This window comes from Polyodon spathula, chromosome 6 (assembly GCF_017654505.1).
Source record: "Polyodon spathula isolate WHYD16114869_AA chromosome 6, ASM1765450v1, whole genome shotgun sequence".
In the NCBI taxonomy this organism is placed as follows: domain Eukaryota; kingdom Metazoa; phylum Chordata; class Actinopteri; order Acipenseriformes; family Polyodontidae; genus Polyodon; species Polyodon spathula.
Window position 1 is genome coordinate 36493770 of NC_054539.1, and position 27715 is coordinate 36521484.

General features: G+C 39.2%; 1 protein-coding gene across 1 annotated transcript in view; it reads right to left on the reverse strand.

The window, feature by feature from the left end:
• Positions 1-27715, reverse strand: part of LOC121317672 (phosphatase and actin regulator 2-like) — a 130188-nt gene that overhangs the window by 46942 nt on the left and 55531 nt on the right. The window contains exons 2-3 of the mRNA XM_041253835.1: positions 16672-16839; positions 8205-8285 (exon numbers count right to left, since the gene is read on the reverse strand). Of these exons, the coding sequence (XP_041109769.1) occupies positions 8205-8285; positions 16672-16839 (249 nt within the window). The remainder of the gene's footprint in view (positions 1-8204; positions 8286-16671; positions 16840-27715) is intronic.

The following is a 27715-nucleotide window of genomic DNA, read 5'->3' on the forward strand; positions in this document are numbered from 1 at the left end:
GAAGGTGCTGCCATCCTGAGAGTTAGAGAGGATGGAGCTACCGTCCCGAGAGCCAGGGGGTCCCGCGTCGCCAGGGGGTCCAGAGGGAGCCGGGCCGCCGTTCCCGTCTCCGCCACCAGAGGGAGCCGGGCTGCCGTTCCCGTCTCCGCCACCAGATGGAGCCAGTCACTAGGATTCAGTCCCACCGGGAGGACTCCAGATGGAGCACAAAATATTCCACCTTGGCCGCCCCCATGGACCATGGATGTCTTCCTATCCCAGGACCTTGACAAAGAACTTTGGGACTTGAGGTGGCTGTTGGGGCCATGTGTGCTTGGCACAAGGGGGGAGGGGGATATGTGACGGGGGACTACCCCGTCTATATGAGTGTGTTTGGAACTGGCAGGGAGGGGGTTAAATTCCTCCCTGCCAGGAAAACATGTGAGAATGTGGCTGGAGCCCTAATTGAATAATCAGTAATTATTGATTAATTGGGCTCCAGCCACAGGGGATAAAAGCCAGGGGAGAGGCCTTGGCTGGGGGAGGTGTGTTTTCTGTTTGGGAGTTTGCTTTGTGTTGGAGAGTTTTGTCTTTGGAAGAAAGGTGTGTTTTGTTTAAAATATTTGAAACCTGACCATTTACTTTGTGAATTCACTTATTATTTCTGTTCGAACCTATTTATTTATTTTTTGTTTAATAAAGAACTTTATTTTTGCCTTTACACTGTCTCTGAGCCTCAGACCTCTGTCATCCTGTCACAGGCAGCATTTGATTTTTCAGCGTACAGATGACAATAACAAATTTAGTGAAAGCCTACTGTGGAGATTTGCAATTTAGTTTTTCAACTTCAGAATTCAACACTACATTGCAATACCTAGAAGTTGGAATAATGGCAGGATGTACCATTTCTCCACTGGCTTTTACCATGGCAATGGAAGTAATTATTAAGGCATCAAAATGGTTGGTGGGAGTAGAGTGCTTTGCTTCTGGAATGCAGCTACCACCAATTCAAGCACACATGGATGACATGATAACCATGACTACAACAGTAGCCTGCATCAATCAGTTATTGGGCAAATTAACCAATAACATTGAATGGGCACTGTGACAAAGTGCCCTCCCCTGTGTTTATTATCCGTTATATGTTGCGTGTGGTGTGTTAAATGTTGGTGTATAGTCATTGGTACACGGGATATAAAACGGGTCTGTGTAACACAAGTGTTTAAAATGTATATTTGTATTTAGGCAAGAGGATTGCACAGCACTTCACGTGCAAGTAAAAAGTAATAATATGTGAGCACGGGGAATTGCACTTTATTAATTCACGTGCAGTTGTACCGAGGCTCCAATTGAATGATTGATTAGCAATCGAGTCTTGGTACAGCTGCATAAAAGCAGCATGTTTTCACCCACTCGCGGTTGGGTTTTCGGTGAGTGGAGAACGGGAGAGAGAAGAGGAGAAATCGTTTACAACAATTGCTATTGCGTGCTGGTGGGACCAGCACGATACTTGTGTATTTAAAACTCACCATGTTTGTCAGTGTGTCTGTCCGTGCACCGTTTTGTTAAGTATAGTCTGTTTTTGTTTGTCTCTTTCATTTTGGCGTAGAGTGCCGTGTCCTGTTTCTGTTTGTTCAACCATTTTCATTTTGCAATAAACCGGCGCAAGCAGGCACCATCATTGTTTCATTTAATCCGTCCTGTCTGTTGTGTTCATCATTTCCTGGTTCTGACGTCACCCAATTCGGCCGTCTTTGTGACACGTGGTGTCCTGTGTGGGATTAACAGCGCCTCCAAGCGTCAGACCGGGAGAGTTTTTTTTTTTTTTTGTGGATTATAAAAAAATAAATAAATAAATAATGGATAAAGTGGAGGAGCACATGAAGAGGTGGCATGAGCACCAGAGGGAGCTGAAAGGAGGAGGGGCTACATGGTGCCTCGCCTGTCTGGAGTATGGGCACCTCCGTGATGTGTGCTCATATGAAGACCCTCTTTTTGTGCAGGCCTTCGATTGGGGTGAGGTAGAGACCACGGAGGAGTGGATCCACCTGAAGGCCGTACCATCGCCACAGGTGGATCAGGAAACCTGCCTCAAAAGGAGAGGAGTGGTGCGTTGCCGTCGGCGAGGTCGGGCATAAAGCACCCGACCGACCCCCTCCATGGCAGGAGATGGAACTGGCCCAGGAGAGGAAGGTGAGGAGGAGGCAGAGAAGGGGAAAGGGGAAGAGGAAGGCAGAGCGTCCACCGCCCAAGTCTCCACCAGCAGGGGAAGAATGCCTGCTGGTGTTGCCTCCAGAGGGAGAGGAGCCATCTCCAGTGCCAGAGGTTGAGGTCCCACCGCTGTCTCCAGAGCAGCAGGAGCTGCCTCTGCCTCCACCGACACAACCAGCAGAGGAAGAATGCCTGCTGGTTTCCCCTTCCTTGGCAGAGGCAGAGCCGCACCAGTCCCCTGCAAGAGAGGCAGAGAGAGCCACACCAGTCCCCTGTAATAAGGGTAGACTGCACGTCGCTCCTACCTCCGTCGCCAGGAGACTGCACACCGCTCCTACCTCCGCCGCCAGGAGCAGAGCAGTAGGAGCTGCCTCTGCCTCCTCCACCAGCAGAGGATGAATACCTACTGGATCCCCGTCCACCAGCAGAGGGTGAATGCCTGCTGGATCCCCGTCCACCAGCAGAGGGTGAATGCCTGCTGGTTCCCTGTACCAGCAGAGGGTGAATGCCTGCTGGTATCACTTCCCCCACCAGCAGAGGATAAATGCCTGCTGGTATCACTTCCCCCACCAGCAGAGGGTGAATGCCTGCTGGGTCCCTTTCCACCAGCAGAGGATGAATGCCTGCTGGTATCACTTTCCCCACCAGCAAAGGATGAATGCCTGCTGGTATCACTTCCCCCACCCTCACGAGGAGAGGAGCTGGAGCTGCCTCTGCCTGTACAAGAAAGAGTACCAGGACTTGCTGGCATTCCTCAGCAGTCACTGTATTGGCTGCTGAGGGAAGCACTGGGAAGAACCGCCCGGCTGCAGTGGCCGAGACGAGGGCCAACACCCGCACCCCAGCTTGTCCCGACTCCCTGCCTCGCTTCGCCCAAGGATGCCTGCCTCGCTTCACCCAAGGATGCCTGCCTGGCATCGCCTGGGTTCGCTGGAACTGCTTTGCCTGGGGTTGCCAGCCGCTCCGCATCGCCTGGGGCTGCTTTTCTCTCTCTTTTATCCCCTAGGGTCGCTGAGGGTCCTGCTTCGCCTGGGGTTGCCTGTCTCTCCTCCGCTTCGTCTGGGGTCGCAGAAGGTCCTGCTTTGCCTGGGGATGCCTGTCTCTCCTCCGCCTTGCCTGGGGTCGCAGAGGGTCCCGCATCGCCTGGGGCTGCCTGTTGCTCGGCATCGCAGCTGGAAGTGTCTGTCCGTGCACCGTTTTGTGAAGTATAGTCTGTTTTTGTTTGTCTCTTTCATTTTGGCGTAGAGTGCCGTGTCCTGTTTCTGTTTGTTCAACCCTTTTCCATTTTGCAATAAACCGGCGCAAGCAGGCGCCACCATTGTTTCATTTCATCCGTCCTGTCTGTTGTCTTCATCATTTCCTGGTTCTGAAGTCACCCACTTCGGCCGTCTTTGTGACAGGCACTAATGCAATTCTCTATAATTAATGGTAAAATAGCAGATAAAAGGTTCTACATTAATGGTGAGGCAATACCAACACTGTCTGAGAAGCCAGTGAAGAGTCTTGGGAGACGGTATGACGGGGATCTAAAGGACACAGTTTGTGTGGGAGAAGTTAGACAACAAGCAGTGGAATGGTTGAAGAGCACAGACAGCAGTGCTTTACCAGGCAAACTCAAACTCTGGTGCTTTCTGTTTGGTCTACTCCCAAGGCTGCTGTGGCCACTGACTGTGTGCAAAGTTTCCTTGAAAACAGTTGAGAAGCTTGAAGCTTTAATTAGTTCATACGTCAAGAAATTGTTGGGAGTTCCATGCTGCCTCAGCAGAGTGGGACTTTATGGTAAAGGAATACTGCAGCTACTAGTCTCAGCTCTAACTGAGAAGTTTAAGTGTGCCAAGGTCCGACTGGAAATGACATTAGTAGACTCATACAACAAATGCATAAGGGAGGCAGCACCTGGGTTAAAAACTGGAAGTGGGCGGCAAAGAAAGCCATTGAAGATGCTAAGGCTGCCCTTCGAATCGTGATATTATAGGACAAGTTCAGCATGGAAGAGGAGGTCTTGGTCTTAGTTCAGTTCCTCCTACATGGCACAAGGCAACCCCAGCTCCGGAGGAAGCTGGTAGTCAGTGAGATGCAAAAGCAGGAGGAGAGGATCAGGTGTGTAAAGGCTGATGAGATGGGAGAGTGTGGAACAACGCAAGATCGGCTGGCAAAACCTATGGACAATGGAACAGAGCAGGATCAGTTTCCTCATCAGATCAGCATATGATGTTCTCCCATCACCACAGAACCTTTGTGTTCATTACCTGCAACATTAAGGCACATTTTGACAGGATGTAAGGTGGGTCTTAGCCAAGGATGGTTTACTTGGCGCCATGACCAGGTGCTGCAATGTTTGGCCTTAGCATTGGAAGACAAGTGTAACCTGACCAATAAGTTGCCACTAGTTCCATCAAAGCATTACACACAAAAGACAATATTACTCCATCCAGGACAGCAACCACCAAGAAAAGGTGTTAAAACCAAGCCTCGCCCTGGACAACTGGAAGCTGGCAGATGTTGGTCAACGGCTTATTTTTCTACCTGAGATTGCCACCACTAACCTTCGACCTGACATTGTCTTGTGGTATAAATCGACATGCCTTATTCATCTGGTAGTTAACAGTGCCATGGGAGGATGCTGTGGATGAGGCGTATGAGAGGAAGAAACTTCTATATGCTCAACTAGCTGTTGAAGCGGAACAGAGAGGATGGGTTTACCAAGTGGAGGTGGGCTGTCGAGCATTTGTGGCACACTCTACAACTCTGTTTCTCAGAGATGTTGGGTTCAGTGGCCAAGAGTTGCGCTGCATAGTGAAGAACTTACCTGAAGCAGCAGAAAGGAGCAGCAACTGGCTGTGGTTGAGACGGAAAGATTCTGGCTGGGGATTTCAAGCACAATAGAAAGAAAGCAGCGCTGATGTACGGGTAAGTAAGCTGGGCTGAGCTGAGTGGGGGACGGAGGGGGTGATGCTGGGATGCCAGAATCACCGTTGAGCCCTCTAGAAGTGTCGTGGACTAGTCGACGAAACACAGAGATGTTCCCTACTTAGCTCAATCCAGATGGTTGTCATGCTGATGCGCTGGGGAGACCACACTGTGGGTGATCCCCAAAGCCAGCATCACAGCCGTTGTGTGTGCTGATGCGCTGGGGAGGCAAAATAAGCTGATCCCTGGAGTCAGCATTACACTTCAGCCATCAACATCAGGGATAAGGATATCTACATCGACAGATGGAAAGAAACACAAATGGATGAAGATGCAGATGGATCACATTAGTTTACTGTAAAGCTACGTCTTAGTTGGTGTTTATCTTGGCGAGAGTCGAGTTCAAATCAGCATGAAGTTTTAACATCTACTCTCATGCAATGGAAATCTTATATATTCCAAAGAAAGTCATCTTGTGCACTCCAATGTTTAGCTTCCGAAAGGCTCACAGTTGCCTTTTCCAGTTTTTAACTGAAGCCCACTAAGAAATCTGATCATTCACCGAAATTGATAATTACATATTTAAATAAGAATATATCATCATAAGTACATATATTACACTGTATAAGTTATTTCATGTCATTGGTCTCATGCTGTTTTTAATGTAAATTTACAATCATATAAACATACAAGTAATAATTAAAACTAATTTCTCAATATATCTTTTATTACAAAGCAATGAAATCAGAAAAAAACAAAAAGATCCAGTGTTATACTCACCATAGATTTAAACAGGTAATTGAATTATGCAATTCAGGATTCAACCATTCTATTAATTAGTGATATTTACTTTTATTTTACAGAGCAATAAATCAAAAGGTGTGAACTTAAATCCAATGTTTCATTTTTGAAGCGTACTGAATCTTATGGCACAAAAACTCATCTAAAATGTTTCAGCAAATATGGCAAACACACATGTATTTTGCAAATATTTTTTATACAATAAGAATCTGCCAATCCTTCTAGAATGTATAATTAACTTAAAGATAAGAAATGTCAAGGCTGAGTGATGATTAGATTTACTTGGGACTTCTGATGTATTCAATGGAGGCAAACTCGTATATAAGCCCAGAGCAAGACCCCATTCAATATCGCTCAACTTGCTAACTACAAGTAGTGTGATCCATGCTCTGAGGGCCTGAAAAACTGATTGCTGTTTTACAACCATTCACAAGTTTCTGCCTTTTGAAGGTAGTTCTCATTTTTCAATACTACACCTCCATATACTAAAAAGCATATATTTAAATTTAATGTCTCTTTTATACTGACGCATTGCTATAACTTATAGAAATTATGTTTTAGTCTTAAGAGAGTGATTATATATATATATATATATATATATATATATATATATATATATATATATATATATATATATATATATATATGTTACAAGAACATTGTAAGACCCAGGTTTAAAAACGTAAAGAGCACTGGCTCTACTACGTCTCTTCATTCGAGAAAACTTCAGATGAAAGGAAATCTTTGTTTTTCTTGATTATTAAAAAGTCATCTGGAATATGTTGCAAGCCCCAGTGCACGGACAAAATCACTACAGGAGTCCGAAACTGCCTCCTGAACGTCTCGTCTCCCCTGAGTACTATTGACAAGACCTTCATGAGTTCTGGCAAAGACAGTCCTGAGCGTTAAAATATGCTCGAAGTGGTGTACAAATAAATCGTACTGCGTTTAAATAGACATTAACAAAAACGATATTGCAAAATTCTCAATTTTACAACCAGAACATTTATTTAAAAAAAACAAACAGAATTTAAATGTTCAGGTATACATGGTAAAATTAAAAGGTAAGCATATTCTGTTACGGTTGCTTTTTAAAATGTAATGCTAAAAAAAAAAAAATCTATGTTCAGAAAACACATTAAATACATGTTAAATACATTTAATATATATTTACTTTGCACAAATACTAAAATATTACAGTATATTACATGAATAAATATATTTAAGTTAAAATCTTTGTAGTCGTGACCATTCCTTGAAATTGTCTATTTTTAGCCGTGAGCGTGTCATGATTTTTACATATTTTTACAGTGACAAAATCACATCCCTAATTATTATTATTATTATTATTATTATTATTATTATTATTATTATTATTATTATTATTAGTAGTAGTAGTAGTAGTATAGGTTAGTTTGCATGAAGTACCAGTAACAGTTACCTCTTGCTCAACAGTGCCACAGTGGCTTTGCTGTAATTGTTCACATGATAGGGGCTCTTTGGCTATTGACTTAACTGTGCAATATTGGTCCAACAACAACATCATTAGTTTGGTAAAAAATATCAACAGGGAGCAAAACAAAGGGAAAGAGCAAGTCAGCTGTTTGGAGTTAATTTTCATTCACTGACGACACCCAAAAAAGTAAAATGAATCGGATGCAAAAAAATACTTTCATACAATCAGACAACTTCTCCAATTTGGAAACACCTGGCGACTTTACACCCTGAAGAGAAAACATCCTAGGTCTTTCTTTGAATCCTTCATAACACAATTTAAATTTTAAATCAAGAAAATATTCTACAGCCTGCTAAGGTCTGTCAAATTGTAATAATACGCCAGATTGTGGTATTCTCAGTAACACTTACTAACTAATGTCCTTGCAGAGCTGTATCTCGATTAAGCAGTTCTCTAGATATATGTAAAAATGCATTTATGGCAAAAGGATGAAATTATGGATGCACAGTACAGATGACAACACTTTATCCCTATTGCCAGGGATATGTCCGAACCCCTTTTGGAGGGGGGGTTAATATTGGTACAAAGTTGAAAACTTGCAAGGAACTGCACTCACCTGGAGACATAATTTAAATAAGCATATAAGAAACACTGCTAAAACTAAGCTTATAGAAACAGTTATGGCAATTATAGGTCATTGCACTGATAATAACTTAGGCACAAATATTCTGAGTTTATTGAAAAGTTTCAAAATGTGGTTGTTTATTTTTTGTCAGTCGACCACTTTGCAATACTGCTAAGCTCCTCCCACAAGAGGCTAAATAGTTGTGCACAGCACAGCACTCACCTTGATCAGGAATTTCTCTGAGAACACCTCTTCTTATTAATTCTTCCCGACTTTCCCTTGTGGATATTTTTCTCTCCAACACTTGTAAAAATAAAAGAGATAAGTCATTTTACATATTCTAAAATTAGATGTTATTTTGTGTAGAAGCAATAAACACTGTAGTTTATTCTCCATTACAAAATATTATCAAGGCTTGCATATAAGGGGAAGTTGGATATTTGCAGTAAAATCTGTTCTACAGAGGAAACATTCTGTCTGGTGACTGGGCAGGTTAACACAGTCAGTCGCATTGGGTCTGAAACCATGGAGCTGGTTAGCCACAGCTTCCTAGCAGTGTTTTGCAGTCTTTTTTGGAATGGTGGGAACCAATCTGTCAGCAAAATACAACATTTACAGATAGTTGGTACCAAACACTTATAGTATGAATGTACAGTGGCTTGCGAAAGTATTGACCCCCCTTGGCATTTTTCCTATTTTGTTGCCTTACAACCTGGAATTAAAATGGATTTTTTGGGGGTTTGTATCATTTGATTTACACAACATGCCTACCACTTTGAAGATGCAAAATATTTTTTATTGTGAAACAAACAAGAAATAAGACAAAAAACCAGAAAACTTGAGCGTGCATAAGTATTCACCCCCCCCAAAGTCAATACTTTGTAGAGCCACCTTTTGCAACAATTACAGCTGCAAGTCTCTTGGGGTATGTATCTATAAGCTTGGCACATCTAGCCACTGGGATTTTTGCCCATTCTTCAAGGCAAAACTGCTCCAGCTCCTTCAAGTTGGATGGGTTCCGTTGGTGTACAGCAATCTTTAAGTCATACCACAGATTCTCAATTGGATTGAGGTCTGCGCTTTGACTAGGCCATTCCAAGACATTTAAATGTTTCACCTTAAACCACTCGAGTGTTGCTTTAGCAGTATGCTTAGGGTCATTGTCCTGCTGGAAGGTGAACCTCCATCCCAGTATCAAATCTCTGGAAGACTTGAGTTTCCCTCAAGAATTTCCCTGTATTTAGCGCCATCCATCATTCCTTCAATTCTGACCAGTTTCCCAGTCCCTGCCGATGAAAAATATCCCCACAGCATGATGCTGCCACCACCATGCTTCACTGTGGGGATGGTGTTCTCGGGGTGATGAGAGGTGTTGGGTTTGTGCCAGACATAGCGTTTTCCTTGATGGCCAAAAAGCTCAATTTTTGTCTCATCTGACCAGAGTACCTTCTTCCATATGTTTGAGGAGTCTCCCATGTGCCTTTTTGCGAACACCAAATGTGTTTGCTTATTTTTTTCTTTAAGCAATGGCTTTTTTCTGGCCACTCTTCCGTAAAGCCCAGCTCTGTGGAGTGCACAGCTTAAAGTGGTCCTATGGACAGATACTCCAATCTCTGCTGTGGAGCTTTGCAGCACCTTAAGGGTTATCTTTGGTCTCTTTGTTGCCTCTCTGATTAATGCCCTCCTTGCCTGGTCTGTAAGTTTTGGTGGGCGGCCCTCTCTTGCCAGGTTTGTTGTGGTGCCATATTCTTTCCATTTTTTAATAATGGCTTTAATGGTGCTCCGTAGGATGTTCAAAGTTTCAGATATTTTTTTTATAACCCAACCCTGATCTGTACTTCTGCACAACTTTGTCCCTGACCTGTTTGGAGAGCTCCTTGGTCTTCATCGTGCCGCTTGCTTGGTGGTGCCCTTTGCTTAGTGGCGTTGCAGACTCTGGGGCCTTTCAGAACAGGTGTATATATACTGAGATCATGTGACACTTAGATTGCACACAGGTGGACTTTATTTAACTAATTATGTGACTTCTGAAGGTAATTGGTTGTACCAGATCTTATTTAGAGGTTTAATAGCAAAGGGGGTGAATACATATGCACGCACCACTTTTCCGTTATTTATTTTTCAGAATTTTTTTAAACAAGTTATTTTTTTCATTTCACTTCATCAATTTGGATTATTTTGTGTATGTCCATTATATGAAATCCAAATAAAAATCAATTTTAATTCCAGGTTGTAAGGCAATAAAATACGAAAAATGCCAAGGGGGGTCAATACTTTCGCAAGGGTTTGCAGAGTTGGGCATGTAATGAAAAAAAGTAACATTATTCGTTTCTTACTTATTACTTAATGAAAAAGTAGCGCATTCTGAGTCGTTACATATTACTAGTTACTCTTCTTTCTCTTGTCTTGTCCTGCGAAACAATTGTTGTGACTTGTTTATTTTAACTATACGTGGTCTGGTCAGCAGTCCAGACAAGCTGCGTACCTACCGTTTTTACACATTAAAAAATCCGAAATACACACTAAATTTAAATGTAATGCATAAAAATACACATTGCAATTTTGCTGCACAGTTGTTCTGCCTCCCCTCCCGTCTTCCTTAAAACTTACACTAACAAATACATCTCCCAGAATACAATGTCTTCAGTTATTAAGGAACCGTACACTAAAAAAACAACCCAACAAACATTAGCCAATCTCTGGCTAGCCCTGTTGTCTTTGAGCCAGTCACAGTAAGAATAAGACAAATTCTACGATACACAGGTAAACACCCCAGTCCAGAAACTATCCAACTGGAACCATATTAAACTATTTTATAATGTATTAATGCATTTCCTTGTTTTATTGTCTAATATTGGCTAGGAATTGGAATTTCAAGGATCTTAACTGAAATATTGTTCATCATAAGATGTTGCAAACAGACTGCCTTTTCTTTCTGCTACACCCAAGTATAGGCCTGTAAATAATATGAAGGTAATATCACAGGTGCCTCGCCTTGTGAGAAGATGTAATTCCATTATTTTTCTTTTCATTTATAAACAAAAAAGTGTTGTAATAGGCGAAATACACTTAACCCCAGTGATGTTACTCATTTTTATGGCCCTAACATTGGCAATCCATTTTTCTATAAAAATGTGCTGGCTTTGGTTCCAGACATGTCAAAAACTAACTTAATAATTGGTGATTTTAACTGCGTACTTGATCTATACTTATACAGATCTTCTCGTCGTACAGCACCAGTTTCTAAATCTGCCAAGTTATTAAATGCATTCATTAAGAACTCAAATGTATTCGATGTGTAGAGAATCACAAATCCAACAGGACATGATTACTCATTTTACTCACCTGTGCACAATCTATATACTCAAATTGATTACAATTATTTTTCGATACTAATGAAAACCAAGAAACTTCCCCATCATTACTCTGGGAAACACTAAAAGCTGTGTTGAGAGGACATGTAATTTCATTTTTACTAAGATTCTTACAAATCAGACATTGGCCCCACGATTTTATTATACATAACCAAGCCTCATATTAGTATTATAGAACTAATTCACACATTTGAAAATCTCTCAGGATATAAAATGAATTGGTCCAAAAGTGAACTTATATCAGTTAGGTTACAGAATAACAACTTATTACAATGTTTTCCATTTAAGATCACTTCTGAACAATTTACATATCTAGGCATACAAGTTACTAAAAATTATAAATCTTTATTCAAAGCAAACTTTTCACCACTACTTTTAAAATTAAAGACAAATATACAGTTTTGGTGAACACTGCCTCTCTCACTAATGGGCAGGATTAATGCAATCAAAATGGTCTTCCTTTCACAGTTGTTATATTTGTTTCAAAATATCCCAATATTTCTAACAAGTTACTTTTTCGAGCAGCACTTTTTAAGCACTTGTGAAGTCATTTATGTGGAATTACAAGTCCCATCGGATCAATAAAAATCACCTTTGTAAACCCAAGAAGGAGGGAGGACTTGGTGTTCCATATTTGATTTATTATTATTGGGCTGCTAATCTATGTACTCTGCTGTTCTGGTTGAATGATGTGCCGGAGGAGCCAGCAGAAGGAGGAATGTGATGCGTATTCCATTGGTGCAGGTCTCTTGGCTCCTACTTGGACTTTGCTAACAAACTTGCTATTTAAAAAAATGCATCACAGTTTCTGAAACTGTTTAATGATTAACTTTGACATTACTGTAGCTTGTCTTGTTTGCTTTGATTTTGCTGCTTTTTTGTCATGTCAAATTGGAGGAAGGGCTGTGTAACTACACAATAAAGACTGATTTGACTTGCAAGACAAAAAAAATGTGGGCTTTGATGGATAAATAAATACATTATAACATGATGTAACTCTAATATATATATATATATATATATATATTATATATATATACATATATATATATATATATCTATTATATATATCTATATATATGATATATATATATATATATACATATATATATATATACAGACAAACACACAGTATTGTGCAAAAGTTTTAGGCAGGTGTGAAAAAATTCTGTAAAGTAAGAATGCTTTCAAAAATAGACATGTTAATAGATTATATTTGTCAATTAACTAAATGTAAAGTGAGTGAACAGAAAAATCTAAATCAAATCCATATTTGGTGTGACCACCCTTTGCCTCAATTCTTCTAGGTACACTTGCACAAAGTCAGGGATTTTGTAGGCATATAGTCAGGTGTATGATTAAACAATTATACCAAATAGGTGCTAATGATCATCAATTCAATATGTAGGTTGAAACACAATCATTAACTGAAACAGAAACAGCTGCGTAGGAGAATAAAACTGGGTGAGGAACAGCCAAACTCAGCTAAAAAGGTGAGGTTGCTGAAGACAGTTTACTGTCAAAAGTCATTCACCATGGCAAGACTGAGCACAGCAACAAGACAAAAGGTAGTTATACTGCATCAGCAAGGTCTCTCCCAGGCAGAAATTTCAAGGCAGACAGGGGTTTCCAGATGTGCTGTCCAAGCTCTTTTGATGAAGCACAAAGAAACGGGCAACGTTGAGGACCGTAGACGCAGTGGTCGGCCAAGGAAACTTACTGCAGCAGATAATACACATCATGCTTACTTCCCTTCGCAATCGGAAGATGTCCACCAGTGCCATCAGCTCAGAATTGGCAGAAAACAGTGGGACCCTGGTACACCCACCTACTGTCCGGAGAAGTCTGGTCAGAAGTGCTCAGACGTGGAAACAAGGCCAAGTGACTCAACTATGCACGAAAACACAGCAACTGGGGTGCAGAAAAATGGCAGCAGGTGCTCTGGACTGATGAGTCAACATTTTTTTGAAGAGCTGGAGAGCGGTACACGAATGAGTGTCTGCAGGCATCAGTGAAGCATGGTGGAGGTTCCTTGTAAGTTTGGGGCTGCATTTCTGCAAATGGAGTTGGGGATTTGGTCAGAATTAATGGTATCCTCAATGCTGAGAAGTACAGGCAGATACTTATCTATCATGCAATACCATCAGGGAGGCATCTGATTGGCCCCAAATTTATTCTGCAGCATGACAACAACCCCAAACATACAGCGAAAGTCATTAAGAACTATCTTCAGCGTAAAGAAGAACAAGGAGTCCTGGAAGTGATGGTATGGCCCCCACAGAGCCCTGATCTCAACATCATCGAGCCTGTCTGGGATTACATGAAGAGAGAGAATCAACTGAGGCTGCCTAAATCCACAGAAGAACTGTGGTTAGTTCTCCAAGATGTTTGGGCCAATCTACCTGCCGAGTTCCTTCAAAAACTGTGTGCAAGTGTACCTAGAAGAATTGATGCTGTTTTGAAGGCAAAGTGTGGTCACACCAAATATTGATTTGATGTAGATTTATCTTCTGTTCACTCACTTTGCATTTTGTTAATTGATAAATATAAACTATTAACATGTCTATTTTTGAAAGCATTCTTACCTTACAGCATTTTTTCACACCTGCCTGAAACTTTTGCACAGTACTGTATAAACTTTTGCACAGTACTGTATATATATATATATATATATATATATATACACACACACACACACACACACACACACACACACACTGATGTGCAAAAGTCTCAGACATGTTGCATTTTTCTACTCTGATGCATTATGAGCATCAACAATTTACTCAAAGCCTCCAAGAGTATTATAACAACCTTGACTTGAATAAGAAGGAAAAACATTGAGTGAAACAAGCAGAGAGAAACTTCATCTGTAATTGACAAACTCAGGACTGGAAGACTCAAAAGCTGTCTAACAAGGAGGAGCAATACTTGAAGATAACATCCTTAAGGAATAGAAAAAAGACAAGCGTTGAATTCATAACAGAACTGGCAGAAGGCACAGTTGTCGTTGTCCATTAAATCAACAGTACAAAGGTCACTCTTGAAATCAGGACTTAAAGGATGTGTTGCAGTAAGAATGCCTCTGTTAAGAATGGGGAAGATGACTAAAAGGCTCAAATATGCACAAGAACACAGAAATTGGACTATGGAACAATGGTAAAAGGTGTTTTGGACTATTGACAGATGGACAATGACACCTTCTGCCAGTCCTGTTGTCAATACAACACTTGTCTTCTTTCTATTCTTTAAGAATATTATCTTCAAGTGTTGCTCATCCTTGTTAGACAGCTTTTTGGGTCTTCCAGCCCTGGGTTTGTCAATTACAGATGAAGTTTCTCTGTACTTCTGATTATGCTTCGGATACCACACCTTGAAAATCAAGTGCTGTGAGCTATTTCACTCTCTATATTTCCTTCTTTATGCAAGTGTAGCAGGGGGAGATCTGTGTTGACTCTGCTGGCCTGTTCATAGTGCTGCAAAAGAGGGCAGCAGTCGTCCAATACCCGCCAGTGACTCATGGCAGTGACACGGGGAGGGGGGAAAGGGTGTGTGTGGACTTTCCCCCTCTCTGAGTGGCTGGGAGGTAGGTCTTGGGGAGATTGTTAGCCCTATAAGATAATGCTCTACTGTTTCCTCAGGTCTGCTCTTTTAACGTACCAGGAAGTTACGGAAGCTCGGGTCACGAGTCGAAACAGAGAGAGGCCGGGACCGAAACCCAAAAGATAAATATGAAAAAGCAGCATAGTAATAGCGGGGAAACCGTGGGCATACCCCCTGTGTATTTTTAAAGAAGCATGAGGAACGGTCGGAGTAGGAGGGAGACTCGGGCTGTGCCGATAGCGACAGCTGGGGCAATGCTGCTGAAGTGCAGCACCTTTTATTTATAGTTTTGATTATTGTGTTTTCTTTTCCTTTCGCCTTTGGTTTTTGGATTATTGTTCTGAACACCGGTGGGTTTGTCCGCACTTGAACTGTACCGTCTGTGGTATTGCCGTGTCTCTGTTTTTACCATCGTTGGTAGGCAGAACATGGTGAACAACGGCCTCTAGCCAAAACCAGCTATAAAAATGTTGAAATATGGTATGGTACAAAATAGAAGTAAATGCAATATGCAGTTTAGTTAACCTGCCCCCTGCATCTTCCGCATACAGAGGGCATTATCTGGCTAGAAACTGCTATGTTAGAGATCACTACTGAAATTCAGTGTTTTAGCAGCATTTGCGCAGCCAGACCTGCCTTTGCTGGAGGAGCCTGCCTTGGCAGCATTGTCTGTCAGAATTGCTGCTGCCAGCATTGCCAATGGAAGCTTTCAAGCTGCCAGGATTGCCTCAGCTGGAGAAGCCAGTCTCACAAAGGTCAGCATGTCCGCGGACAGCATTGCCGCTGACAACATGGCCTCACGTGGGTCTATTAATACCTCGTTCCTGGCCCAGGACTATTGGCAAGACTGTTGGAACTTTAAGGGGGGATGTAGCCTTTGAGGCCATGTGTTTGAATTCTGGGTCTGGTCTGTCTGGTTCCTGTATCCTGTATTTATATCTTGTGTTGTTGTTCAGAGCTGTGGATTCTGTGTGAGTGCTGAGAGAGCATCCAAAATAAAAGGAAAGGACTCAGTTTTCTGCCTCTTGCAAGAAACGCAGCAATAGTATACGTGCAGTACTGTACTGTGGTGTTTTGACACATTGATGCATATATTAACAAATACAACATTAACAATGCTATATAATAGTTTGACAGAGAATCATTATAGCTGGAGTAGTGAATCATTATAGCCGGAAGTGTACAATTACTGTACCGGTAGTATAAATGCATATTTACATTAAGATTATAATAAGGACGCTGCTGATCACTTCAGATTCTTGCTGGACTGACTGATCATCTCCTGTGCGCTTAAAAAAGGGTGAGTGCTTTGTGGGGTATTTACACTTTTTATACAGCCTGCTCTATTGATTTTACTTCAATAAATAACTCCTCTCATTTGAATGAGTGTGCACAATCAGTTTACATAACTCCAAACCTTGCGCAGTTTAGCAACGATATGAAAAAATGCACGATTGTCTTTACGTCCTCAGAGCTTCCTGCAATTTCTTTCAACCTGGTGGCAGGACTGATGAAGTGCAGCTAATTTTAATGTAAAATAGGATTGCAAAGCTGTAACATTTTTACGTTATAGCACTGCAATCTCACTTTTTATTAAGATACAGTAAATAATAAAAATACTTATAACTGTGTTCTAATTTACCTTACCCTAGACATTTAAAGTTGCATCTTATAATATACCTCACAAGATTAAAATCTAAAAATACAGGTACCTGCTGAGGTTTCTTGAAACTTTTCACTCATTTTCTTCTTCCTCCATTTCCAAGGCTTAAAAATGTTTCCCAATGAAGAAAGCTTGCCTTTTCCTTTGAGTGGAGGTGTCTGAGATCCTGTGATTACCACATCAGAGTTAGAAAGTGATGTCTTCTCCAACCCGTCAACTAAAACAAAGAGCAGAAACAGTAATCAACAGCTAGACATGTCAATCTTGCCATTGTCTGTTGCTGCTGTGGGGTTTGTCATGCACTGATCTTGAAGACTGAAAAGTACACACAGCTAACAAAGTATTTCCAGTAGCATCACTTCGTAGATCTCAGATTTTCCTATATGAAAAAATTATGTTAAATGTTCATTTGATTTTTACTAGTATTTTTTTCACAGTATTTACAAACAACAAAACTGGCAAACTTCTTTTGTACAGTGTTCCACGCTGCACTTTCTATTCTGTATAAATTGAGGTATCTGTAAGTGTTTGATAAATATTCTTCTCCAACTAACTCCAACATAACACTTTTTTTTTAAATTCACCTTTACCGCAATGTATGCATTTTTCATATCTAAAAGTTTGAGACCTACCAAATGATGGCAATATATTAGGTAAGAATTGCTGGAAGTATTTTGTACTTTAAAAGAGAAAACACCAGAACCTATGAAGCCGTCATAACAAACCTTGAGCTTAACTTTGATGAATATGTGAACTTGGAACGTAAATAAAGAAGTTACACGTAACCAGGGCTCCGGTTGTATAGGGTTAGGCATATGGAAATGCAACAGGACAATACGAGACAACAAGATATATATTACTGTTTCTGAAAAATATTTTCAGTCCACAACTTACAAGCAAGGAAGCCCAATGCATGGGCAAAAGTAGTATTTCCTTTAAACTGAGTTTGCAAACAAAAATATATAATTTTAACTTAAATATATAAACATTCTCTAGAAGAAAGGGTTTGCTGTAAGCCACTGCAAAGATAAACCTAAATTTAAACTTGCATGGACAATGGTCTTCTCTGCAAAATACAGGAGCCAAAATAAATCGGACAGTACCATCATTTCTGCTTTGTTTACATAAACAAAAGTCATTTTATTAAAGTCATTCGACAGCAGCACAGGTCAGCCAGGATGTCCTCGTCTCACTGTGCACTGGATACCCCTGTGGACTGGCCGGGCGCCTGAGGGCTTGCCTGTAAGCTACCCAGAGCTGCGTTGTCCTCCGACGCTGTAGCTCTGAGGTGGCTTTACGGTGGGCCTGCAGTGTGTAAAAGAAGCGGTCGGCCAACGGCACCCACTTCGGAGGACAGCGTGTGTTTGTCTTCGCCTTCCCGATATATATAAAACAAGTAGCTTTCCAGTTAAGGTGAATGAAAGCAATACATCAAATCATTGTTTTTAAAATGTATTGCTTTCATTTACCTTAACTCAAAAGCTACTTGTTTTTACTTACTCTCCTGAGCCTTTCTGAAGTCAGCTACTGTATTTTGACTTTTAAAACGCTGTGACTGCAGAAACCATTAGACAACTTTCACGCGATTTGATTGGCTCTTGTAATATATATATATATATATATATATATATATATATATATATATATATATACACACACATACAGCTCTGGAAAAATTAAGAGACCACTGCAAAATTATCAGTTTCTCTGGTTTTACTATTTATAGGTATGTGTTTGGGTAAAATGAACATTTTTGTTTTATTCTATAAACTACTGACAACATTTCTCCCACATTTCAAATAAAAATATTGTCATTTAGAGCATTTATTTGCAGAAAATGACAACTGGTCAAAATAACAAAAAAGATGCAGTGTTGTCAGACCTCGAATAATGCAAAGAAAATAAGTTCATATTCATTTTTAAACAACACAATACTAATGTTTTAACTTAGGAAGAGTTCAGAAATCAATATTTGGTGGAATAACCCTGATTTTCAAGCACAGCTTTCATGCGTCTTGGCATGCTCTCCGCCAGGCTTTCACATTGATGTTGGGTGACTTTATGCCACTCCTGGCGCAAAAATTCAAGCAGCTCGGCTTTGTTTGATGGCTTGTGACCATCCATCTTCCTCTTGATCACATTCCAGAGGTTTTCAATAGGGTTCAGGTCTGGAGATTGGGCTGGCCATGACACGGTCTTGATCTGGTGGTCCTCCATCCACACCTTGATTGACCTGGCTGTGTGGCATGGAGCATTGTCCTGCTGGAAAAACCAATCCTCAGAGTTGGGGAACATTGTCAGAGCAGAAGGAAGCAAGTTTTCTTCCAGGACAACCTTGTACTTGGCTTGATTCATGCGTCCTTCATAAAGACAAATCTGCCCGATTCCAGCCTTGCTGAAGCACCCCCAGATCATCACCGATCCTCCACCACATTTCATAGTGGGTGCGAGACACTGTGGCTTGTAGGCCTCTCCAGGTCTCCATTTAACCATTAGATGACCAGGTGTTGGGCAAAGCTGAAAACTGGACTCATCAGAGAAGATGACCTTACTCCAGTCCTCTACAGTCCAATCCTTATGGTCTTTTGCAAACCTCAGCCTGGCTCTTCTTTGTTTCTCATTGATGAAGGGCTTTTTTCTAGCTTTGCACGACTTCAGCCCTGCCCCTAGGAGCCTGTTTCGAACTGTCCTCTCCGTGCACTTCACCCCAGCTGCCGTTTGCCATTCTTTTTGTAGGTCACTTGACGTCATCCTACGGTTGCTGAGAGACATTCGAATGAGTTGGCGGTCATCCCGGTCACTGGAGAGTCGTTTTCGTCCTCTGCCGGTCTGTAGCTTTGTTGTCCCCAATGTGTTCTGCTTGACCTTGTTCTTACGAACCGCCGTCTTTGAAATTTTAAGGATGGAAGCAACCCAACGCTCACTGTATCCCTCTGCCAGTAAAGCCAGAATTGAACCCTTCTTTTCCTCACTCAAAACTTTCCTTTTCAACTCTTTGGGCATGGTCAATAGTTATTTTTTGATTCCAATTACTTTTGAGGTACTACTAGCACTGTTTTGCCATCTAGCTGGTCCTATTGCAAGAGGATAGTGATGACCACAGGAGTGGTTTTTATACTTTTCCTCATTAAATAAGATTTGGTTCAGGTGATCCCCTAATCAGTACCTCATTCAGTAGAATGAGGTGTGCCTGTGTTGGAATGGCTGCCATACATGTAGAGATGCTGATTTAAGAAAAAATTGCAGTGGCCTCTTAATTTTTTCCAGAGCTCCATATATATATATATATATATATATATATATATATATATATATATATATATATATATATATATATATATATATATATATATATATATATATATATATACATACACACACACACACAACACACACAAATAAACAACAACACTAATTTAAAACATATATATATATATATATATATATATATATATATATATATATATATATATATATATATATATATATATATATATATACACACACACATACATACGCATACATAAACAAGTACTATAGATTGTAATGAGGTAGAAAACCAGTATCTCGATTGAGTCCTTTGTTTTTTGAGTCCAGGAATTTTATAAATTTAAGTTCCCAAGTTCTCCTGTCTTGTGTGTTTTTGAAATTGCCCTTTAAAACAAGAACTGTCAGATCATGCAGAGAATGGTTAGGCGTGTTAAAATGGTTACCAATAGGAGTTCTGGTAATTTTGTTGCCGACGGTGTGTCTGTGTAGGTTCATTCTTGTCCGAATTTGTTGTTTGGTTTCTCCTATGTAAATACCACCAGAGAATTTGCTGCATTTAATCATGTAGATTACATTTTTGAATCTGCAGGTGAATGATCCTTTTATCTCAGTTTCCTTGTGCTGTGAGGATAGCATTCTGCGTAGAGATACGGGGACCGGTTTTGCATCTGTTGGTATTGCAGGGTTAAGTTCCATTGTGTGCATTGTTTAGGTCAGTTGGTAGTTTGCTCTGGATAATAAGCTGGGACAGGTTAGGTGGTTGTCTGTAGGATAGGAGGGGTGTTTCCAAGAAAATACTGGAAAGGGTGAAATCTTCAGCTAAAATTGGGTGTAATTCTCGGATGATTTTGCAGAGGGGTGGTAGGGTTGGATTGTATGTAACAATTAAGGGTACTCTATTAGACTCAGGTTTTACTTTGTATTCCAACAATTGTTCTCTTGGTATTCTGAAGACACGTTCCATTTTTCTGTCAATCTGTTTTGGAGAATATCCTTGTTGGATGAAAGCATCAGAAAGACTGCAAAGATGTTTGTTTCTGTCACTAGTTTCAGAGCAGTTTCGGTGGTAACGAATAGCTTGACTGTAAATGACAAATTTATGTTTTTGATGTCGATCAAAACTATAGATGTGGAGGTTTTTTTGGCTGTCGGTGGGTTTTCTGTAAATGGATGAAGTAATATTGCCGTTTTTGATGGTTATTGTTGTGTCTAAGAATTGTGTCATTTCTTTTGAATAATTCATTGTCAGTTCAATGGTGGGGTGGGAATTATTGAGAGCATTGTGGAATTGATGTAATGAGCCTTCACTTCCTGTCCAGATAATAAAGATGTCTGTGTATCGTGAGTAAAATTGTGGTTTGTAAGGCTATTGTTCTAGAAATTCGTTTTCCAGATTGGCCATGAAAAGGTTAGCGTATTGTGGTGCCATTTTTGTCACCTTAGCTGTTCCCATGATCTGTTGATAACATCTGTTGTTAAAGGTGAAATAGTAAGAATAAATTCAATTAGTTTGCCAATGATATGAGGGGGAACTTTAAAATTCTTAGAAAAAGAGACCAATGATCTTAGACAGGGTGAATACCATCATGATGAGGGATGTTGGTATACAGGGCCTTTACATCCATAGTGACTAGTATAGAATTTTGGGGTGGTTGGCCAAAGTCCTTAAGTTTTTTTTGGAAGTGTGTAGTGTCCTGGATGAAACTATCTGTTTTTGTCACCAATGGCTTAAGTAAGGATTCTATAAATTCAGAGATTCCTTCTGCGAGTGTTCCTATGCCAGACACAATGGGTCGCTCAGGATTACTGGGTTTGTGGATTTGGGGAAGCAAGTAAAAAGTACCTGCCCTAGTTGTTTCAGGTATGACATTTTACAAGGTAGATTGAATGTTGTCTGGCAATGATTTTATGATGGTGTTTAGTTTTAGTATGTATTCTTTAGTAGGATCTTCTAAAAGTTCTTTGTAATAGAGTACATCAGAGAGTACATCTTAATGTTTTCAACTACAAATTAAAATCAATATCTAAGTTATTTATTTTTTCAAGGACCCAATCTCAAAACTGCCTAGAAAGTATGCTTATACCGGTACCCCAAATTTAAAGCAGTTACAATTATTCAGTTTACCTATAAATATAATTCTATTACATAGTATAATTAATATTTAATGAGTAATAATAAGTAGCTAATGAGTGAGTCTGCAGTGCCACCAGGCCCCTCTTTTTCACAGCATTTCAAATAACATGTAATGTATGAGAATTGAAAGCATATCCTAAACCTGTAACAGCTCATGAAAAAAGAAAAAAAAAAAAAAAAAAAAAATCTGATCCCTGTCCGGAATGGGAAATGAAATTGTCTCAATCTGTTCCGTCTCACAAAACATGCTACCCCACTATCACACATTAACTTGTACTGTAATTTATGCAAACAGATACATTGTGAAATACATGCATATTGTATTAGCTGACAACAGTATCTAATCTGCAGTCAGAACCACACTCAAAACCATTCTGGGAACTCAAAAAAGCACAAAAAAAATTAAGGGCTACCCACCATCTCTACTTACCCACCATACCTCTACTTATAAAATCTAGTTTCTAATTTTAGATTTTTTTTTTTTTTTTACTGGTTCAATTATACTGAGAATTATTCCACTGTAGCCTATGCAGATAATTTTACTTGTAGTCTGAGGTGGAAAAATAAACCCTAGCCCTATTAACAGTGCAAATACAGTGCATGCCACTTGACACAGTGCATATTGTATTTGGGGAGATTGTTTAGCTATTTCTCAACTAAATGAACATGTAAAGTGATTATCAATATTACCCGTCGTGGGATTAGGCAGTAAATTGACAGCCTAAGTGACATTTCTCTGCCGCTTAATTTTCTATTTGAAAAGTAGGGCATTTAATAATAGCAAATTGCACAGAGATTTAAAAGCCTGAACAGAACTAATGCTTGCATTGCATTAGACAATATTGTAAAGACTAGCTTAATGCCCACAACAATGTATTTATCTGCATGGCAAAGACAAGATTGTTTTGTGCCTGAGATCTTTGAACTTTATCCTCACTTAAGTACTTAGGTTTCCAAATTAACATTAAGCTTAAAACCAAAAAGACAAGAAGATTGTATTATACAGTACTTAACTGGCATTTAAATACATATGGAATCGTAAATGTTACTTCTATGGCTTGTTATATTTTAACGTTAAAACAGCCAGCTTTCTTATACATTCATACATTTTCTTTTTCTTATTTAGGAAATATCTATGAGAAACCTTTATTTGGGAATGTTTACATTAGAATAAAAATAATATTTGTAATATTTGATTCCTACACTTCAACTAAAGGCAATGCATACATAAGGTGTAAATTAAAATCCCTGATACAAATGACTACGGGTACATCCGAGTCCGGGCACAAATGAGGATTCATAACGAGTATGAAACTCCTCTTCAGCTCTTTTCAGAGATATATATTACTATAACACTTTTTCAAAAAGAATATCATTCATTAAAACATACTTTAATAATAATAACAATAATATTGGAGTTGATATTGGGTAACTTGACTTTTTTAAGGCTAATCCTTCAGTTTTGCGTGTGCTCTACGGTGCAAATAACTGTTTTCATAAAAATAAAAAATGTCTTGGTATTTGTTTGAAAATGTTTTTTAATTGGATTTCAGACTGTTTTGGGATCTTTTCTTTGTCTTGCAAATCCTGCCATTTTGTGTGTGTCTTAGTGTGTGTTTTCTTTCTTGTGCGACAGTGTCTTTAATTTCAGTCTTGCTGTTCTTGTTTTGTTAAACCACTAACCCTTTTTAAGGAGGCATTTAAGATCAGGTGTACAATTTAATGTTGTACTAGTAATATTAGTACAGCTATGTGCCTGTAAAATACGTTGTGCGGCTTTCAAAATTGATTTATCCGTAAATATGTATTTGTTTAGCCAGTAGTCATTGTCATGAAACTGTGTATCTATCTATGTGTGCATAATACATTTGTTCCCAGCATTGTATTTGCTAGCTGCATTCTTTACAGTATCCTGCTTATTACCTGATGCAGTACAGTACTGAAAAAAATAAGAATTTAGATGTAGAAAAGATGTACCACTTCTATAATGATTGATTTAATCCTAAAATTATATATATATAATTTTTTTTTGCAGTATGTCGGTTTCCTATCTTGGAATGACCATCTGTCTGTGTGTAGCCTATAGTATACGTTTCCAGCACTGTAGCTGCTTATTACCTCATACAATACATTATTGAAAAACCTATGATTATTTTGAGAGAGAAGACAGGAAATTTGGAGTAAATGTGCCCCCACTTTATTGAGAATGACATTATTTGGATTGGCATTCTCTTTTTTTTTTATTTTTGGAAGGATGAAGCCATCTTTCTTTGTTATGAACACAAGTTCTCTTGTGCACTGTTTTTTTTTTTTTTTTTTTTTTTCCCAAACAAAAATATTGAAGCTGCTTTTTTTATGCACAAGGTATGTACTGACAATTTTTTATTTTTAACTAGATTTTGTAAATGTTACGTTTACTAGTACAATGTAATACTTATTTTTGTAGTTAATGTGAGATTTATTTTTCATTATTGAGTTTTAGGTAGTGTTATTTGCTTGAGTGTGGGGAATCTGCTGTGCAGAATGAAAAGCGAGATTTTGATCTGTGACATCAGAGAGAGAGAGAGAGAGAGAGAGAGAGAGAGTCGGAGCTGGAGTGAGACTGGTTTCATCTGGTTAAGAGTTAGCTGCACATGGGTCTGTTCTATTTGTTCGTCTGAATATACTTGCCATGTTCTTGTGAAGTGGACTGTTTCCATTTCACCACCACCTGGTCTGTTTTTCTTTCGAACCCTCTTGCATTAATTTTGCTGTTTGTGGAATTTTAAAGGCATTTACTGTTGATAGCACGCTTTTTTTTAAAGATAAATAACATTTTTTAAATGCTTTAAACTTCAAAACATTTATTTAATACAGAACTGTTTAAATATAAACCAGTTTTGTGCTGTTCTTTTGCGTTAAATTAACAGTTGTCTATTATAAAATAATCCGGGGTAAATCAAATACAAATTTCTAATACAAATATACAATACCAGATGATGCAGTACAGCATCACAATTTTGTACCAAAGCATTTCAGTAGTATCAACCAGGTTCAAGCACAAGTCCTGCACACCTTTTCTGCAGCATTCAACATTCTCTGACCAAAACATCCAGAAGCTGCTTTGCATATTTTCCATATCTGTATAGCAACAAAGTATGTACAGTGGATTGTATTATGCAAAATCGCTATAGTAAAAAAATAAAAAGTAATCATTATAACACACCTTTTTATCCTAAAAACTTCTAAATACGTTAAATATTACAGGCAAGCAGACAGCAAATTACCCTTTTGAAAAGCTTTTTAGAGAATCAGACAATATTTACACTCAATTTGTACTGTAGAAGCAGATTATTCCCATCTTGTTATTCCAATCTATTACAAATGGCCTCACTGTTCGTGTGTTAGATTAATTTAAAGTAACATTTTCAAATAAGTACTTGAAGGCTCCCATTCTTGCTCATATAGCTGTCCTCTTCTAAACAGTGTAAACCTAAAACAGGATGCTCTGTAGTGAACTTCTTCCAGTTCACATCTCAGGACTAAATATTTAATTAGAATTTAATAATGATTGCCTGCAAAATAAAATAATTTTGTGACATCGTGTTGGTAAGAAAAACTTAATTATGAAAAAGTTACAATTTCCAAGGTTTACCATTATTACAAATTATATTGAAACAGATTTGTAAAGCATTTTCGATTTAATGCCAAAAACAAATTCTATTTTTAGTACCGCATATTTTAAATTATGTAATTGCTGGTGGTTACACATATTAAACTATTTAATATTAATATGCTGTACAATATGCAAATATAAATGAACAAAAATATGCAGCAGTTTCACCTCTGGTCTTTAAAAAAATGAAGGCAGCGTTTATAAAAATAAAATACTTTAAAAAGAAAATGTTGTCATATTGTACCTTTCATATGAATTATGAACTAATACATTCTACCAATAATCACAGAGTACAAAAAAAATGCCACTGCTCTTAGTGTGTACTTACCAGGAGTCTCCATTTCTAGTTATAAAACCACAAGAGATGCTCCCAAAAGCAATGTGTTCTCTTTCTCTCTCCCCTTCTCTCTAATGAAGCCTGGGGCCCCTCCTCTGATTAACAAGCCCTGTCGACTGAATTCCTCTTGCATTGACTGCAATAAACACCTCCAGGAAATGTAGCTCTCCAAGGATGACATACAGCCATTAGCTCCATAATTAGGGCTGCCCAAGCCTATCAAGTAGAAGCCTGAATCCACCTGTGCTTTTACCTATAGTTCAGGGCTGTTGGGGAAAAAAAAACTGTTCTGTCTCTCATTAGAAAATAAAGAGACACACTTAATTAAGATGCATCACAATGTTGGAAGTTCTTCTAACCTCAAACCTACAAACCCACATTTCTCTCACGTACAATTAAACATAGTTTTGAGCTGCTGATTTCTAGTACCGTAGGTGTGCTCTTTATTTCAATCACTTAACCCTTATTTCCAAGAGATCTATTGAAAATCATACAGAGTTCATGCTGATCCTGTACATATGTTGTTACAGCAATGTGTATTCATTTTATTTTAGATAAAATATACAGTACGGCAAGACCTATTCATAATTCACTTTTTGAAATCTTCACTCTAAAAAAAGCTAATAGCACTAATGGTTTTCTTTGCCTTTTGAAAATGTGTTTGTGCTAGTGTTGAACTCTGCAGCAACATTTTTTTTTTCTGAGTGGTGGTGCATTACCTGCATTACCACGTGAGCACTATGGCAACTCCAAGTGCATGATAGGATCTGTAGTCTCAAACAGCACTAAAATACACTACAAAGGCACTAATCTGGAAGTTAATACATTTCCCAATATTAGTTACACTCAGCTGTTCGAACTAGAGCTCCAAAATAATTTGAAATAAATGAACATTCTTGTTAAGTGAATTCATGCAAGTAATAATTTACAATACTAAATTTCTCCGTGACCATGTAGAAAATGTGTAGTAATCCGAAATTTGTCTAATCTGGGCTAGTTTTAACTAGAATTGACTGTATATTGCTTCCTGTCAATGCAATGATCCTAAAGCTGTCTTTGCAACAGGTTGTAAATCCTAAGATCTGTTGTATATTACTCTATCAAGCTATAAAAGCCTGGCTCCATGTAGACCCTGTAGAAAATAATCCTTGAATATTTGCAAGAAAATATTGGCAAAGATACTATTATCATTCCAGAAATGCTGGAGGCTTGATTTGTCGGTAGAATTCATCCAGCATTAATGCTATGATTATTACACTTTAGTCTAGTGGACTGGATAATGAAGTATTTAATGTTTTCATTGTACTGCATCTGAGAAGCCAGCTAACGTTACTACATATAACATAAAAAGTGTATACTGACAGGCCAAAAGCAAAGGTGTTGAAATGTGGAAATTGAGAAAAGTATTATAAATTCATCCATCCATCCATTATCATTAACTGCTTAATCCATTTAGAGGGTCGCAGTGAGCCGGAGCCTAACCCAGAAGACACAGGACGCAACTACACTTTAGACTGGTCGCCAGTCCATCGCAGGGCACCACACACACTCACTCACTCACTCACACAGAGGGCAATTTAGAGCGACCAATCAGCCTGAACAGCATGTCTTTGGACGGTGGGAGGAAACCGGAGTACCGGGAGAAAACCCACCCAAACAGGGAGAGAACATGCAAAACTCCACACAGACAGACCCCT